This window comes from Mustela nigripes, chromosome 15 (assembly GCF_022355385.1).
Source record: "Mustela nigripes isolate SB6536 chromosome 15, MUSNIG.SB6536, whole genome shotgun sequence".
Classification (NCBI taxonomy): Eukaryota; Metazoa; Chordata; class Mammalia; order Carnivora; family Mustelidae; genus Mustela; species Mustela nigripes.
The window spans coordinates 13601699-13621245 of NC_081571.1; the positions used below are offsets into that span (position 1 = coordinate 13601699).

The window sequence follows — 19547 nt, forward strand, 5'->3', positions numbered from 1 at the left end:
AGTGCTCCCAAGGTGGGGGCTCCCTGATGGTGGGATGTCCTGTCATAAGGGATCACTAGCAGGATGCACTAATTCCACCAGTGCTTCTCCAGTGTTAGCACACATCTCAGACAATACGAGGACTAGTTAAGGCCTCAGTCCCTTTGCAACGATGTGGGCGGAGTATCATGCTAAGTGAAATAAATCAGTCAGAGAAAGAAAAATACCATATGATCTCACACATAGGTAGAATTTAAGAAACAAAACAAATGAGCAAAGGAAAAAGAGAGAGAGAAGCCAAGAAACTGACTCTTAACTATTGAGAACAAACTGATGGTGACCAGAGAGAGAGGAACTGGGTCGGGGGATGAAGGAAATAGGTGATGGGGCTGAAGGAGGGTACTTGGGATGAGCACGGAGGGTTGTATGGAAGTGTTGACTCACTGTATCTTACACCTGAATCTAATATAATACTGTCTGTGAACTATACTGGAATTAAAACGAAGACCTCAGGGCGCCTGGGTGGCTCAGTGGGTTAAGGCCTCTGCTTTCAGCTCGGGTCGTGGTCCCGGGGTCCTGGGATCGAGCCCCACGTGGGGCTCTCTGCTCGGCAGGGAGACTGCTTCCCTTCCTCTCTCTGCCTGCCTCTCTGCCTACGTGTGATCTATCTGTCAAATAAATAGGTAAAATCTTTAAATAAATAAATAAATAAATAAAACGAAGACCTCAGTCCTGGAGTAGGACTGGGATGGAGCCTGAGAGTCTGCATTTCTGAGGAGTTCCCAGGTGATGCTGGGGGCTGTCCCAGCCACACTGGGGCAGCGCGACACTCAGCAGTAGCCTCTCAGAAGCATGGTAGAAAGACCGGTCATTTCATTTCTGGGTTTCAGCACCAAAAACAAACAAACAAACAAACAAACAAACAAAAAAACAAAATAAAAGAAAGAGCATTTGCTTTCCATCATGCAGATGGATACATATCCTGACTCTGGTGTTCGGTATCTGGAAGATAAATTTGCCTGATTTTCTCCTTTAGCAAAATAGAGACCAAAGTATCTGTGTGATGTCAGAGGAATGTGAGATTATAAGGGTCTATGATGCCATGCTTTAGTGTCTAGGCTTTAGATACAGACAGACCTGGGTTAGAAGGTCAGTTCTACCATTTACCAGCTGTGTGACCAGAAATTAAGTGAATTCCCAAGAGCCTCACATTCCTCATATGTAAATGAACAGGGGGAGGAGGGAATAATACCAACTTTCCAGGAGTGCTTTTATATACTCAGAAGAGTACCTGACACTGTAAAACTCTAATAAATGGTGGTTACTCCTATTATGGTGGCAATGTAATGTTAATTAATAGCATGGAATCTAGCACAGAGGGACACTCACAAAATGTTGGGCTGCCCTTTCCCTCAATTTTATTAAGTTTGAACATTAACTGGAAAGGGAAAAGAAGCATAATATTAATTATATCATTAACCCTGCAATGATTAGGAAGAAAACATAAAAATTGGAATGAGGTAAAATATAAAGTTCAGAACTGTTATATCAACAAAAGTGCCTGTAGACATGTGATTTGTGCAAAAACACTGAAAATATTTCTTCTCCATGCCTTTTAGGGATTTGGAAGGCAATGGGATAAAATATCTTACGAATTCCACTTTTCTGTCATGTAATTCACTCACAGTGCTGTAAGTATATAATGGAAATCAGTAAACCAAGGGGAAACCCAATAGATTTGGAAGTCAAAAGAAAACACTGACAAGGAATTTTAAAGTCGTGTTTTGTTTACAGCCTCTGTCTGAAACTGCAGTCCTAGAAAATGTACACACAGACTTATCGATTTTGATGGTGGGGCCCAGCCTTCAATGTAGCTGCCCAGCATTTAGGTCTCCAGCTGATCTCCTTCTTGCTGAGGGCAATCATTATTTCCGTGCATCCTCTCAGCTGAGCTGGCATCTAACACTGTGATCACCAAGGAAATGAGATAATGTGTGTGAAAACGGTTAGCTATACCACAGTTAGCTGTTACTGCCAGTGAGCAATTATCCCTTGATGTCTCTTCTTTCTCTCTAAAGAAAAAATAATAATTTTATTCTTAAGGGAAGAATATCTAATGTATTCTGATTTCCCAAAGATTCTGATTGGTGATTCTGATTGCTGATTATGTTTTTTGAAGTGGGGGCACTGTTACGCACGTGGATCGGCTATGGCACATTTGCACTGGTAAAAACACAAGAATTTTGCTTCGGATTGAATCATAGTTTCCACATGTAGTAAGCAGTTAGTAATGTTTGATGGTTGCACAGGTGGTTGGATAAGAAAAATTGGAGTTTAGTTTTTTGTAGTCGTCTAACCACTGTTTTTCAATGAACTAAGAGATGAGGTTATTGCCAGTCTATGTATTTATCAATCAGACCGCAGACTAGCATATTTAATGATTAAAGAAGGACTATCCCACTGAAGAGATGCAAAGAGTTGATTCCTTTTCTCATAGATAATGAGAGCATACCCTGGTAAACCAAACAAATTCCACTGACACCTTCTATTTTATAACTCCATGTAGCGTTTGAATCACGGCCACATTCATTATCTCATTTGTTAACACCTCTGTAAAGCAGCTAGTGGTAGACCCCCTCTTTTTACTGTATGTCTTGGAGAATTCCATTTCTAGACAAAGAAAATATAAAACCAGTCTCTTCCCCACCACCATCCAATTTAAAATACATTTGTGGCCCCAGAAACTGATATGGGGTTTGTTTAAGCTTTGTTCTTTCTGGCATTTTCCTAAGGAATGTGCCTTATACAAGAATCCTCTCAAAGTATCCTCTAATTAATTAACAAATTTGACATCTGTGTGTGCATATTGTGAAATGAACATTTTCTGAATTAATCAGAATCCAAACAAAATGCAGCTTCATAGACTACACTCAGTCCCTCAAATTACCTACAGCAGCATTTCCTAGAGAGAACACATGGATATCTTTGGTGAGAAATTCTTGCCTTAAGTTCCACACCAGAACAAGCCTTACTTTGAGATTTCAAAGGAGGCCTTGTGGAATTACCCCCGGATCAGTGGCATCTCCCAATGAGAACTGGTTCTTACAGCAGACACAGACCAACAGTGCTGACTCTCACCATGTCTTACAGGTTTCTGCCTAGAAATCAAATTGATTTTGTTCCAGAGAAGACATTTTCTTCATTAAAAAATTTAGGAGAACTGTAAGTAGCATTGTCTACTAGGAAAATAGGATTGCTTCTTCCAAGATTATAAATTTAAGTGATGAGGGAGGCTGCTTTTTCACTAGTGGCAACCAAATCCTGAAGACTCCTGGATATTCAAAATCAATTAAGAAAATCAACATTATCCTAAAGTCAAAAGCAAATTAAAATCAAGTACTGGGCTTAATATGGATTTAGCCTACTCTAATTTCTCTCCCTGTTTTCTTGGGTGAGTGTATGTGTGTGTGTGTGTGTGTGTGTGTGTTTTGAAGCAAATGAGTTTTCCAGAGCTCCTTAAACTCCAGGATCATTATCTCTAATGGCTGGAGTATAGTTAATTCTCAATAACTATACTTGCTTGCTAAATGAATGACTGACTGAAATCATATTAATCATGACCGAACAAAGGAACAAAGATGCTTATTATCCCTTGAGAAATTATGACTTGCAGAGCTGATGAAGCAAACACAAATGTCTAGAATGATCGGGTTTATTGAAAAATATTCAGAGAGCTCATGTAACTTTTTCTGCTCAAATAGGTTTTGTAGAGCTAAAACGTTTAAAAGCATCTATCTTGCTATTAATTTGTTGCTATCCCCATAACTGTGTATCACTAGAAGTTAAAACTAAGTCTGTTACATTACAAAGGGGCATGACTCGGGTACAGAACTCCTCCTGGTATGAAGCCTAAAAATGGAAATTAATTTCTTAATTAATCTCTCCCCCATTCTTTATATCTCACTTCAAAATCCAAGAAGTACTGTGGAAAATAGGAAGAGTAATTTGAAAACTAATTCATGAATAATTGACTCAAATGAATTTTTAAGTATCACAAACCAAATCCACCTATATTTACTAAGTACCTAGTATGTGCAAGACACTGCATTAGAACTAAAAATATTGTCATTTTATGGCAAAAAGTGAAAGGCAGCTCCCTCAGAATCGCTCACTCATTCTTCACAAGGGCACTCCTGATGAGACTTTAGAGGGTTAATAGGGATTTGGGATATAGGGTAGAGCAGGCAAGCAGCCCAGGACACACACGAGCATGTTACAAACATAAGGAAACAGTGGTATGGAGTCCACATTTTGAAAAATATTCTGATCCTCTTTTCATCCTATGCTTAGGCAGAGCCACACACGTTCCCACCCCCCACCCCAAAAAAGAGCCTGATTAAGAGATATTAGCTTGTTTTTTAAAACATCACCAATCATCTATTCCAATCCACTGCTCATCAGTAAGTGAAAGCAAGAAATTCAGTTTACAGAACTAACTTGAACAAGACACTTTTACTTCCAGAATTTACAAAAATGTTAAACAATTTTACTATGCCTTCATGACAACAAACCCTGCTGGAGAGGAAAAGCACATTTAGGTGAGGCCACTAAAGTCCTTTCTTCCAAAAGGCTGCACTTAGTTTTTCAACCTAACACTAGCAGGGTGTTTTCTAGCCGCACAAGACATCATCATCTTGCTCTGTTGTGTTCTCTCTGACCCTTGCATACCTGTGGCTTCCCTTCTGCTCTAGACCCAGGTGTCCTGTCTTACCTGCAGCCCCAGATCAGAACTCCCAGCTGGCGGGACATCTACACTTGAATACCATGGTAGCACCTGAAAAGGAATCTGTTACAATGGATTCTTAGATGACCCTTCCCTCCCGCCAGCTTCTTTCCCTGAACTTACTATCATAGCAGTATGGCATCCTTCCTGGCAGCCGGGCTTGAAGCCTCTTCCTTTCCCTCCAAACCTCCTTACATTTCATGTCCTATCAGATGGTAAGACCTGCCCCTGAGCCCCTTAAGCCCTCATCAGCTTTCATGTGGTCCAGGGCCAAAGCCCCCTGCCTGGTCTCCATTGTTTGATTCTCCGACTTTTCATGCTTCTGACAGAACCATCATCCCATAAACCAGAGCATAATATGCCGCTCTCCTGCTTCATATTCTCACTCTTTGTTGTCAGCTTTCAACATTAATGTTCAGAAGAATCACGAGGGATACTGGCTTTAAATCCATGTTACCAGGCTCCCTCCCAGAGATTCTGAGGTGATAGTTCTGGAGTAGACAACCAGGAATGTGCCCTTTTTATAAGCATCCTCTTTGGTTCTGATGCCTGTACTAAGCCCTGGACTATCCAAGGAAGTTCTGCCTTGGAATGTATTCACGGCCCTTCTATTTTGTCTCCATGCTCATTTCCAGATTCATTTCCTCTGTATCTCGCTATGCTTTCCATCCTCCACCCATGCTGGACCATTTGCCAACTCCAGAAGTTGTCATTAAATCTCAAGTTTCTGTTTCACTGATCTTGCTTAATTCTCACCTAAAAAGCTGTTCTTTTTTTATACTAGCTATGAAAATCATAAAGCTTTGTTCAAACAGTTCCTGACTTTTAACTCCTTCCTCCATTTTTTATCAGTATATCTATAATAGCACTTACTTCATTACTTCCTTGTTTTATAATCTAGTTGTTTATTCTAATTGTAAGGTTCTTTAGAAAGAGACGTGAGTCTTAGTTATTCATAACTTCCACATATTCATTAGCATTTCCAAAACATCAAAAATAGATAAGATCTTTTGCTTGAGTCTTAAGCAATTGCATGTCTGTTTCACCTTGGAACATCTTTCCTTCAGAAGGATATTTTGGACCCTTGAAGAGTCCTGATTCCTTCTGATATGAGCAAATCCTTTTCTACATTCTACAGAAGCAGTTCCCTATGATTCTTCGTGGATTGGACAGTCCTAATATATTTCATTCTACATTTTTAATATCTTTTTAAAAATAGATTTAAAATGTGCAAACTTATTCATTTGAAAGTGTCTGGGCAGATAATATGTGGCCAATCCTGTCTTATCTGGAATGCAGAATAAGTAGAAGACATAGGTCTTGGCTTCAGAAAGCTTGTAATACAGTTGGATAAACAAGATACTACATACTTGAAACAAAGAGGAGTCAAAGAAATAATGAATGATTGAAGTGTACAGAGAGTACCTGAAACAGAGAAAATTACCCAAAGTAGACACTGAAGCCAGGTTGGAATGTGTTGGAAAGAGACTGAGAGGAAATTCCAGACAGGAACTGGATGAGCAAAATGTCACATGTCTGAAAGTGATGGAAAACATATCCATTTGTCTGTCTCATACAGCCTTGTTTTGTAACAAGTTATCAGGTGGGTTAAATTAGATCATATTTTCTGTTACATCAAATGGGATGATGATAATTGTAAGAAGTAATAACCCTGTCAATTATTTCCAATGTAACTGTGTTGGGTTTTCACTGTCATCAACAGGGACCTGTCTAGCAATATGATAATGGAGCTACCACCTCACATCTTTAAAGACCTGAAGCTTCTACAAAAACTGTGAGTTCTTTTTCCCACCATCATCAGATTTAAATGGCAATATCTTGAGCTTCCAAAATAATAACATCCTGATGCTTCTTTCCTCCCTCTTTCTGATGGTACAAAAGGAATCTGTCGTCCAATCCTCTTTTGTATCTCCACAAGAACCAGTTTGAAAGTCTTAAACAACTTCAGTCTCTGTAAGTGAAATATAATGACATGTTGATTATCATTTTAGTGGATGTACTTTACTCAGAACCACATTTATTTTTAAATGGGTGCTTTATACACAGAGAGCTTTTTACTTGAACATGTATCATCAGACAGTTGTAAATATCATTGTTATCATCAAGTATGTGCTGCATGACAACGAAAACCATCCAATATGTTTAAAGAACATTTCTTTGTTTGAAGTTACCTATACCAGATTTACATGGAAAAATCTCAACCTGCAATCCTCCCAAAAAATTAAATTTTCTGTAGTTTGGTTACTGAAAAACTGGTTAAAAAAAAAAAAACAATTATGTAAGACTTGCTTGCTTTTTCTTTTCCCCTTTGCTACAACAGTTTCCTTGATATTGATCTATGGTGTATGCTTTCTATATTTCAAAAGTAAAGAAAAAAATTATCCCACCAATATGAATATTCAGGCACTTAATGTTGTTTAGTATTTTTAAATTTCAAATGTATTAGGTTTAAATACCATCAAGAACTCTGCCAGTTTTTCTTTGAACTTCCTCATTCCTTTCCCAGAAATAACCATTTTTGGTTCAAGTTTGTTGTTTGTTTTTACGCAGAGGACATACACGTTACGTGACCACAGCCTAAAGCTTTTGTTCATTTAATTCTAAAGACTAATCTTTAATATCACTTTTTCCTCTTGCTAAATAGTTTTCTTTTGGAAATTAATTTCAGATTTAGATTCCCTTTCAATATGTATAGGTGAGCACCCACTGATGAAAAAGACTTGGTTCCTGTTCTTAAGAAGCAAGAATACAAAAAAAAGAACAATGATATACATGTTATATGTGTGTGTTATATGTTATATACATGTTATTTGTTAAATATGTTATATATATATATAGCATATTGTTTTTTCATATAAAATAGGCCTTAGGATGTGAACAAAATGATTTTTCACTTACTGCACACTGAATTCTAAAAGCTAAATTATCATGCTATCATAGCATGCCTTTCTAAAAATCAAATTAGAAACAATTTACCCAACACTTTTCTTTATTGTTTCATTTCTTTTTTTTTTTAATTCATTTACACATTTACTTTTCAAACATTTGCTGGTCACCAATTTATCCATACCACTGGCTTGGGCACCCAAGATATAGTAACCTCTGCCCCTTTGGAGACTAGTGGCTATTAATCAAATAATCACACAATCCATGTAGAGCGAAAACTGTGGTGAATCCAGGAGAAAGCCAGAGGGCAAAAGAAAGACGAGGGAAACAAATCCTTTAAAAATGACTCAAGAGTTTCCTACAGAAGAGGCCCTGGGACAATTCTGGAGTATAATTGCTCCACAAGGTTTCATTTCTGACTGCCAAAGAACAAGGCAGTTCTGTGAAGGACTCCATGGATAAAGGAAAACTCAGAACCATGTCAAGAAATCCTTATTCAGATCAGCCAAAAAAGAAACTGAGTGAGAATCAAACATCTTTCAAAATAAACCTTAAAAGTAAATGTTTCCGTTTTCTTAGACTTTCCTCTCTCCATCTGTTTCCTGAGAACATGACAGACTCCCTTAATTCATGCCACCCTAAACAGTCTTCAAAGAATCTGTATTTGAAGAAGCTTCTGGATAAATGAGGAATATAGGGGTTCCCACTGGAGCCCTCCAGGATATCTCATAGGGTTGGAGGAAGGAAAGGCATTATGCTTCCATTCAAATCCAGGTTCTCACAAAACTTACTTCAGTGATTTTCTCAGGTTGGAAATACGAGTTCCTGTCTGAAAGCCTCTAAAACTCACATGGCGTGGTCTATAAAATCAAACGAGGCAGCCAATTTCATGATCACACAAATCACCACTGCCATTTTTAAATCAAAGAAATGTATGAGAATGTTCTATTAGAATGTAATTCTGCATATGAAGTGACCAAATCAGCTCCAACTTACAGTAGTCATAAATAGAAATGGCGATCTTCTAGGATAGCTTACTGTAAAACTTTCATCCTAATTTGGACTGGTAATAAGACTTGGAAGTATGGTATCTAGCATATGACACACAATGCAATTATTAAAGTTCAGTCCTGAAAACATGAAACCTATTGTGCATATTTTCCAGAGACCTGGAAAGGATAGAGATTCCAAATATAAACACACGGATGTTTCAACCCATGACGAATCTTTCTCACATGTATGTATGTATGAAAGAATGGAGAAGTAAGCATGGCCAAGTATTGCCAATATTCTAGTATAAACTGTCTAATGTATCACTGCAATGTGTTTATATGCAAGAAAAGTTTTTTTATTGAGAACTTTTTAATTTTGTCACCTTTGGTCCCTGTTCAAATAGAGTTCAATATAATGATGTGCCGACACGAATGACACTTCTCTCTGGAAACACGCTGTTTATCCAATTGAGGCCCAATAAGAGATCAGGGTACCAGAATGCCACACATTACACAAGATGAAGTCCCTGGCTAAATGGTACTCAGGAGACCTGGAAACATTAATTCACCTCACATGAATGAGCAGTCGGCTGCTCTAAGATTTGAGCCCTTAGGAAGAAAGGTGCTATATAAATTCCAGGTGTTGTTACTGTTACTAAGTGCATTACAAAATGGAGGTAATTAATCTTTATAGTAGTTTTTGATGTCACTTTAATATATTTGGCTAAAGTACACTGTGTAAGTTGTGTTAATATATATGTTTATGACATGATTCATTTTTATCAACTGTGTAATCTATGTGTTCATGATTTCAAAAATTAACCCTTGTTATCCACAACAATAGGGAGGATTCGGTGTAAGATTACACGTTGGGTGCAGCAAGTGGATGAAATGGTTGGTGTGAAGGTGCTTTTTTGGGAGAACATTTTGTTTAAGTCTGCAGTAGGTGTGATTACTAAAAGACAAGTACTTAATGCATATCCACATGGTTTTTCATAATTTCTCTTTCTGTGGCACCAGTAGATACTTACTTAATGAGGCTATCATTTCACTGTTGGGGGTAGAATCTGAAGTCCTCTTAGAATAGAGAAATTCAACCTTTTCAGAACTTGATAGAGAAGGCGTCACTTAAAATATGAACCTTGGGTTGAGGTCAAGAAGGACCGAACAATTAACAGAAAATGTGTTAAGTTGGTTATTTCCCTACTAAGTGACCTAGTTATTCAACTTATTTGTCCATCATTTATTGAAATATGTCCCCACCTCATAATCCCCTGCCCTTCCACCTGCCAACCAGTGCCATGGTCACAGCAGGAGGAGAGAATGAATAGCCAAGAGACCCAAGGTGGGTCCATCTGAAGACAGGGGACATAATGGAAACTTAAAGGAACAAAGAGGTTAAGTCAAGTGTGTGCCAAAGACTCCAGGCAAGGAGAAGATAAAAAGGCAATTATATATCAAGTTCCTTTAATTGGATAGATGATTTCAGGAAGCTAGACTGTCAGCTGCTTGAGGGCAATGATTGCCCCCTATTTCTCTACCTGACAAGCCCAGCACTAAATTCTCCATATTTCACTTACTCACCTAGAAAGTATTTGTTGAGTACTTCCCATGTGTCAGGCACTGTTCTAGATCTGAGAACCCAGGACAAACAGGAGACAGAAGTGTCTGCCCATGGAGCTTCCATTTAGCTTTGGGAAACAGAAAGTGAACAAATAAATTGTGAAAAAACACTGTGAAGAAAAATATAGCAAGATGAAAGGACCCAAAGAGGATACAGATGGTTCACGTCGAAGAGAGAAGTGATGTCTGAGCAGACCTGAATGCAGGGAGAGACCAGGTCTGGCAATGTCTAGGGAAAGAATCTTCCAGGCAGAGGGAACAGCAAAAGCACTGCAGTGTCAAGAGGGGGGTGAGCCTGGCTCCTTTGAGAATTGGAAGAAGGCCAATATGCCTGAATGGAATGAACAATGAAGGAAGGGAAGGTGAGGTGGGTCTGGGCAGCCAGTCAACCGCAGGGACCTTGAGTCCACGGCCAAGTAAAGCTAGTTCACGTTGCTAGTCTCAAAACTGAATGGGGAGATGGCAAAAAAAAGGATTAGACGAAGAGAAATGAGCTACAAGAGATGGTATGAGAAAACAAAAATGGAATATGTTTTATGGGGGCGGTGGGGGAAGCCTAAACACACAGGTTTGGAGAATGGCAATAAGCCACATGAACTCCCAATTCAAACATTTCAAGCGTCCATACACCTAGATCCAACACAAACCTATATTTGCCTCTAGAAATTGTTTAAGCCCTATGAGGCCCTGGTATGAAATCTGCTTCTTCTCCTAGCTCCCGTGAGACTGAGTTTTCCTAGTCTCAGAGACCCTCCCTTCCTGCCAGTGTCAGGGAGAAAGAGGCTGGTTAAGTGAGTATACTTAAAACAAAGTACAAGACAGAGATGTTTTCAGTGAGCTGCTATAGGTCCTTTACATCCCAAACCCAAGTCCCTGAGTGTTTGCTGTAGATCAGTGTAACAAAGACAATTTCCTTTTTATAACACCCTAGAGAATCATCCAATGTGATGAGGACAATGGAGTCCTGGAGACTTCACATTCTCATGTCCCCCCAATTCATCTCAAGTCAAGACACGGAATTTCTGTGTCCTTAGGGTTCTTCATCTTCCCAAGAAGCACACTGCCTAGAGTAACGTCCTATTTAATGAGGAATTCTATAATTGCATAATCACTACTACACAAAAATAAACAGGCCTAGTGAAGTTGCATACCTGACAGAGCGGTAGCTCTGATACGGGATGGCAACTGTAGTTTCTCTGTCATTGCTGTAAAGTGACTCTTTTTTTCCCTTTGAATTTAGTTATTTCACAAACTTTCGATACTGCTCCTATGCTCCCCATGTCCGCATATGTATGCCCTTGACTGACGGCATTTCTTCATTTGAGGACCTCTTGGCTAACAATATCCTCAGAATATTTGTGTGGGTTATAGCTTTCATAACCTGCTTTGGAAATCTTTTTGTCATTGGCATGAGATCTTTCATTAAAGCTGAAAATACGACTCACGCTACGTCCATCAAAATCCTTTGTTGTAAGTATGTTTCCTATTTAAATGGATTTAGGATGTCTTCTGTGACCTGTGCACAAGATACATACTGGCCTTCAACAATGGCACTTAATATAAATTATCTGAGCTGTACAGCTTTTTCTCTAAGTATGAAGTTACTGTTCTCTTTGGCTCTCTGTTTTCGATAGCATGAGTTTGCAGTGACCCAGCACCCGCTATTTATCTTGGAAATGGGGTAACAGGGAGCCAATGAATCAATCAATGGACAGATTATGGAGGACAGGTTGTGGATTATAAACTAAACTCTGTTTAACGTTTGATGACGATAGCACCCATGTTCCTCAAGCCCAGAAAACATTCTCTTTATTAACTATGCAAGTACTATTTGTTTGCTGTTCAAAAACTAGCTTGCCCCACACAAATTACCACCTCCCCACACACACACACTCTGCCATTTTTTTTTTTAACTATAAATCAAAGACCTTAGAATTAGGAGAACTTTCCTGAAGTCCTTGTCCTTTAGAGACTGTTGTCAGTGTTTATATTAGTTCGTTTAATACAAGAAGGAGGAGGAAGACCTAATTAAAAAACCAAAACAGAGACGCTGGAAACTACCAACAGACACTGTATTGGTTCTTTAACAGGTGCAGACTGCCTGATGGGTATTTATTTGTTCTTCATTGGCTTTTTTGATATAAAATACCGCGGGCAATATCAGAAGTATGCGCTGCTGTGGATGGAGAGTTTAGAATGCCGCCTCATGGGGTTCCTGGCCATGCTATCTACTGAAGTCTCCGTCCTGCTCCTGACATACTTGACTTTGGAGAAGTTCCTGGTCATTGTCTTTCCCTTCAGTAACATCCGTCCGGGAAAAGGGCAGACCTCAGTCATCCTCATTTGCATCTGGATTGTGGGATTTTTAATAGCTGTGATTCCATTTTGGAATGAAGATTATTTTGGAAACTTTTATGGAAAAAATGGCGTATGTTTCCCACTGTATTATGACCAAACGGAAGATATTGGAAGCAAAGGGTATTCTCTTGGAATTTTCCTAGGTAAATTATATTTCTCATTTTCTGAACCAACGTAATTCTGATGGAAATACCAGAAATTTTAGCAAAGGTGTGTTTGTCCACCTCAGAAAGTAAACAGTTTTACTCCAGACTGGGTCCTTTTTGAAAGAAAAGTTCTTACTAAGTATTGATAGTTTTTATTAAACGTTTAACTATAGAGATTTAGTAGGGGAAACAAAAGCATACTGTCAAGATCTCTGGATAGTCTTTTATTATCTGTAAGACCCTTTGATTCTCACACCGTGACTCTGAGCTTTAGTGCCTTGAACTGTGACCCCACCAAGTTATCTGAAATCATTTATTCTTACAATCTAGATATGACTTATAAGTAAATAATAATAATAAAATTCTGGAAACTCATTGGCAGGAGATTATTGGAATGGAAATACCAAGAATGTTTATTGTCTTTGGTAAATGCAGCTCTAAAGTCAACAATGTAAGAGTGCTGAATAAAATGGTTCACTTTTCAGTTTTCTTAATTCCCCCTAATTTTTAAAAGATCTTACTTCCTCTGTTTAAAAAAAAAAAAATGAATGGGAAGTTTAGCTCTTTAAGGTTAGAAAAAAGCATTTGTTATTGCCTAATAGGTAACCCTCCTGCTTAAAGACAATTTCCATGTCATTTTTTAACTAGGGGAGTATTATCATTTTAATTCCCTTTTTCTCATCTTTTCTACTCCTCAAAGTGGTCAATAAGCTCTATCATCCTTTCTTTTACATTGGATAATTTTTTCATCCAACTATGCCTCTGCCTTCTATTTCCTCTAGTCTGTACCTACTAGCACCTTCATGTAAAACCTCACTACCTCAACCCCCAAGGGCTTATAAATAAGGTTTATTACATTAGCCCTTACTTGTCATTCGGCCTTGGAGGCTTTCTCTCTCCTGGTAACCTGTTCCCTACCTGAATATCCAAAAGACTGTTTCCCCTTCCAAGACCTTCAGTGACTTCCTGCTACTCTCAAGGTCAATCGTCAATGAGTTTGCAGTGACCCAGCACCCACTGGGTCTAACCACCAGTCACAGCTCTTCATCTATTCCTTCTCTTCTTCTGAGAAATACACTTTCTTAGCACCACTTTAATAATACTCTTCACATACTATCTGTTCTATAGCTATTTTTTCATGGATATTGTAAGCTCTTCCTAGCATAGATACACTTTGTAGATACACACACACACACACACACACACACACACACACTACATTATATTCACTCATTCATCAAGGATTTATTAAGCACCTGGTATAGGCCAGGCACTACTTGGGGCACTGGAGATACAACAGATCAGCCCTCACAGACCACCACTAGAAAGGGGAATAAAGACAAGTAAACACATTCTTACATCACAGATTCACAAATGCTGTAAAAAAGGAGTACTGGATGTTCAAGGAGCCTCAAATCTAAGCACCAGGGGAAGTTTTCCAGTAGAAGTGAATTGAAATCCTTGGTCTCAAAGGATAAGGAGGTATTAGCTAAATGAAGTCTATTCCAGGAAAAAGACATAGTGGATGTAGAGGTCCATAACCAAGGAACAGGTTCAGATGAAGGGCCAAGGAGTTAGGTTTGGCTGGATCTTAAAGGTTGTGAGATAGGCTAAAATGGGTGTAGCACCTGTGATGTATTCCAAATAGACAATGAGATAGTAACTGTAACACACACACACACACACACACACACGTATCTCATCATCTATATACACTTGGTTTATCTATGAGAGTAGGAGTCCTAGAGCCCTTTCTTCTCTTTAAAGAGTATAAGAATACACAGTTTTTAAACAAATTCATTATTTTAGAACAGAATTAGATTTAGAGAGAAGTTGCAAAGATAGTATAGTTTCCTTATGCCCCTCGCCCAGTATCTTCTGTTGCTAACCTCTCACATCCCTATGTTGCTTTCAGAACACACACTTTTGGTCTGTTCACATCTGTTTTCATAATATGCATCAGGGGGTCATCTTAACAGTCATTTTCTATTGTTCCTAACTGAAGTTTCTGACAAGAGGCCCAACATAAACCAATTTTATAAAATTCTATTTTGTGGCTTTATTATGAGATTCTGTGGAATGTGAAATATTTTAGATAAAAACAATAGAACACTGGGAATTTATAGGACTTTCCTTTAGACTTCACCTGTCTTACATAGTCTAGATTCAGAAGAACATTTTTTTAAACAACTTTGAAATTGTGTGCATATTTTATGTGCATAGTGAGGAATAAGATCATTACTCTTAGGAATTTTATTATAGGAAAAATATAACAAAGTGACTGAGAAGTCAACACTCTAAGATAGTGATGTTCAGTGAGAATCGTCCAAACATATTTGACCCTAAAAAAATTCATAGTTGAATTTATTATTTTTTCTTATACATATATTTTTTCTAAAACAAGTCTAAAGGGTTCTGAATCTTAGCTTAAATTATTATAAGGTATCTGAAAAAATGGATTTTTGTTCTATATATTATTTTTACTTAGGACCAAAAAAACCATGAGAAGTAGTGTTTCTGTGACTATTATCTTCTTGATATTCCAAGGTTATCTTGTTCATACTTATAAGATAAAGAAACGGAATCATATTTATTCTTTGAGGTGTACATATGATTACAGTAATCCTTTAATTTGAATCTGCAGAGAGCAAAAAATGAAAAGAGCTTTTTTCTGACTTTAAAAAAGCTAAAATTTGCCTCATGATACACACCTAGATCTGAATTTCAGAGATCTGTAACTGAATTTCAGAGATCTGTAACTCTTCATAAAAGTTTTGTGTATTTCCAATATCTTTTTGATTCGGCAAACGCAATCCATTAGCTTATAGGCTTAGATTCAAGGTTTTCAGCTGATTACAACTGGGCTTATACAAAAGAATGTTTCTTGGAACTACAGCGTAAGAAGAGGCACCATAATGAACATCTATGTAACACAGTATTTTACTGTTGATTTATACCTGAGATGTTAAGAGCTGTGCTTTTTCCAACAGGTGTGAACTTGCTGGCTTTTCTCATCATTGTGTTTTCCTATACTATTATGTTCTGTTCCATTAAAAAAACTGCCTTGCAGACTTCAGAAGTGAGGAATCACATTGGAAGAGAGGTGGCTGTTGCAAATCGTTTCTTTTTTATAGTGTTCTCTGATGCCATCTGCTGGATTCCTGTATTTGTAATTAAAATTCTCTCCCTCTTCCGGGTGGAAATACCAGGTCAGTCCCTTCTATTATTCCCAAGTACATTGTGCCATCTTACATTCCCTGACGAGGTCAGAATACAGTGCTTGACGTATAGTAAATTCTCTGTAAACAACTACAACTTTGGTGCAAACAGCTATTATTTTTCTCAACATTTTATAATCTAAGATAGAAACTGGGTAGTGGTATAACCCAGACAAGAACGATGAGAAAACAGGAGCTAGGAAAAATAACTAACTCAATTCCCTAGATAGTGATTCTTAATCAAGAGTTAACATACAAAATCAAAATACACATGCCCAGGTTCCTCCCTGGGCTTCTAGATTTAATCTATAGGGGCAAAGAGCTGTACCCTGGGATTTTGGAAAAGTTCCCCTCGTGCTTCTGAGACACACACCCCTGGTCGAGATCTGCAGGTCTACTTCATGGTCCTTACCCTGTGGTTGTCACACAAGCTGCAGAATGTCAGATGTTCTGTTCAAGTGCTTCATCCAGAGGGCCAGGTTTCCCACCCACATGCCTACTTCAACTAGAGGAAAAAATCTTTCATGAGTTAGGATTTCATCTGAACCCCTTTCTAGGATCTAGAAATCACAGCCATGGAGAGCCCCCCACCCTGGGGCTTTGGCCTAACTTTGTGAAATAGATTGGGTCTTTTTCATCCTGGCACCCCAGTGTTACACATGGTTTGGCACTTCAGAAGCACTTACAAAAGTATGATGAATGTACAAGTAACCAACAGCTGGAACAGTTTATGTCCCTCCAGCTTGTGCAGAGTCATGGGAGGCCTTGTCATTGTCTCACTGCAAAATGACACAACATCCACAACTCCCCCTTCACCTGTCGTCCATTTAGCCTGACCGCAAGGCAGAGGCATCCCTGAAGCCATGTAAGGTGTGAATGTGCAGGTCAAGAGAGCAATCGGGGATGACTACTTGGGAACCTCCACTGGGCAGGGAGAGCAGAGGACACAAGAATGCGTGTGCCATTACTTAGGGGTAGGGGAGAGCCTAGAGGCTGGGAGGAGCAGAGTTCATTAAGACGAGAGCTGAATTGTCCAGTCTGAATTGTCCGGTCTACTACAGCTTCCTGGGCATCTCAATGTTTATATCCTTACATTCCAAATTTAATAGGACTAAAATGGCCTTTGGCCTCCATTGCTCATAGAATAAAGTCCAAATGCTGGGATCAGCTTGAGAAATGTTACCTCCCACTCTGCCCTCGGGTATTCTGTGATCCAGAACCCATCAGAATTATTGGGATTCTTTTCTTCGGCACCTTTTTAATGCCTTGCCTTTGCTGAAGTTGTTCTCTCCAACTGTGTTGTATCTTCAATCTGTAAGACTTAAGCTTACTAAATAGCCCTTCTCATCCTTCAAAATTCAACCCAAATATTCACTCACCCATGGTGCCATTCCATACCTCTCTCCAACCCACTCCCATCCAACTCAATCGCTTAAATGTCTGTAACATTTTGTTCATACTTTACTTATTAGCCTCATCTGAACCACTTCTTACCAGTGTTATTTTTTAATATGTTCATTGCTCCCCTCAGTTTATAAGCTTCAGAATATTAGGGACCATGTCTCATTCATCTTTCCACAGTGTTTTTCACATAGTGTTATTTAATACATGCATGTTCAACAAAAGATGCTGCGCTGGTCCAAGAATGATGGAACAGGGTGGGAGGATGATCTCATCAACGTCCCCAGCTTCTCTTTCCATGTTTCTGATGTCCTTCCTCACCTCGGGCACTTGATTTTCTTGGGTGTGGGAGGAGGCAGCCTTGTGTGGTGGAAGAAGGACCAAGCGAGGCAGGAGTCCTAGGTTTCTGTCCTAACCCCGCCACTGAGCAGCTGAGGAAATGTAGGGAGGTCACCTCACCGCACTGAGAAGATTTTCATAAGGCCTCTCGAATGCCTTCCAGTTTTCTTATTCTGTGAGTCCGTCAGCTCCTTGAGGCCCTTCTCTCTGTATTACTCGGCTCGGGCTGCCGTAACACAGTAACACGACCTGGGTGGCTGAAGCAACAGAATTTATTTTTCACAGTCCTGGAGGGCTGGAATTCCAGAATAAAGTGTCAACAGATTTCTGCTGTGGCCTCTCTCCTTGGCTGGCAGATGGCCACCTTCTCACTGTGTCCTCACATGGTTTTTCCTCTGTGCGCGTTCCCATTGTATCTCTCATATAGGAAAGTTTCCCTCTTCTTACAAGCACACCTGTCAAATTGGACTAAGGCCCACCCCAATGTCCTTATTTTAGCATAATGACATCTTTAAAGGGCTGTCACATATAGTCACATTCTGAGGTCCTGGGGGTTAGGACTTCAATGTATGAATTTGGGGTGGGGGACAAAATTCATCCCATAACACTGTCTGATTTAAAATCAGGAGATGTCTGGTGATCCAGGGTACCAGAGAGCTACAGGAGTAGTCATTGTCCTTGAAAGCTTATGACATTTCAGATCATGATGGGAAACTGGAATAGGAAAAAAAGTGTCTTATGAAATCCTTAATGGGCCATACATCAGTCTTTCTCTATGTTTGTAGCAGAGTACTTTGAGGTTTGTCTTGAATACATCAGTGGACCTAGGAGAGTAGCCCTGATCATTTTTTACTAAGCCCCTTCTTGTTTGCCTGACTTCCCATGTGTTGTAGGAAATGCTGTACTCACTGAACTAAACCCATCTTGTGCCCACCCTCCAAGAACTCTGGGGTGTGCTCCACCATGGCATGTCACTGATAGTATGTGTGATCAGCCTGAAAGATAAGGCAGCATTAGCGCTCCTTTCTCAGAACTCACCTGCTGACCTTATAAAGTGAGTTACCCTGAGACTGAATGGGAAGTCTCATTCCTGGTCACAATTTCATTTGGGGATGTAACAGACAAAAAGCAACTTAATTTGTTCTGTTTTGATTTGTTGTTTTTTTTTTTTCAATCATGCACTGTCCATATTGTCTAATTGAAAAAAAAATAAATACAAGTGATATAGTAATATGAAACTTTAATAAATCTAAGATATGCTAAATATAGATATTTTTCTTCCATATTCTTTCCAGTTCAAAAAAATAAATAAGGACAAGAAAGAGAAGATGGGATAGGAAAAGAGGAAGGCAAACAGGCAAAAGGAGAAGGGAGAGATAGCAGGAGAGGAGGAAAGGCCAGATAAGCAGTCAGGAAGAATAGAAAAGAAAGAGAAGAACAGAAAAGATGGAAGGAACAAAACAAGGCAAAGAAGAACAAGTAATGGTGTTTAAAGGATAAGAAAATTGTGACGGTGGCTAGGAAAGAGAAGGTGACAAAGGGGGTGGGACAGGGAACATATCCCTGGTCTTAGGATTCAGCTCTTCATCTGAGCTGGGAGTTCCTTGCATCTTTGGAGACGTGGAAAGAGGCAGCATAGTGTGGTGGGGTCAGAGGATCACAGGTATTAGTGCTGAAGAGGGACGTCAGCAGAGCCGCCGACTCTGACCCAGCCCCCTGACTTCGATCAAGTAAGTTATCATCAGCCCCTTCCACAGATAGGGTAGTTGAGGTCCAGGGAGCTTAGGTAATTTGCCCATAG

General features: G+C 39.2%; 1 protein-coding gene across 1 annotated transcript in view; it reads left to right on the forward strand.

Annotated features, from left to right (window-relative positions):
* The window catches only part of RXFP2 (relaxin family peptide receptor 2), a gene marked incomplete at its 5' end in the record, with an annotated part of 56725 nt that overhangs the window by 36242 nt on the left and 936 nt on the right, over positions 1-19547 (forward strand). Inside the window, 8 exons of the mRNA XM_059378239.1 lie at positions 1599-1670; positions 3130-3201; positions 6486-6557; positions 6665-6736; positions 8835-8906; positions 11525-11754; positions 12375-12785; positions 15779-15997. Coding sequence (XP_059234222.1) covers positions 1599-1670; positions 3130-3201; positions 6486-6557; positions 6665-6736; positions 8835-8906; positions 11525-11754; positions 12375-12785; positions 15779-15997 — 1220 coding nt within the window. The remainder of the gene's footprint in view (positions 1-1598; positions 1671-3129; positions 3202-6485; positions 6558-6664; positions 6737-8834; positions 8907-11524; positions 11755-12374; positions 12786-15778; positions 15998-19547) is intronic.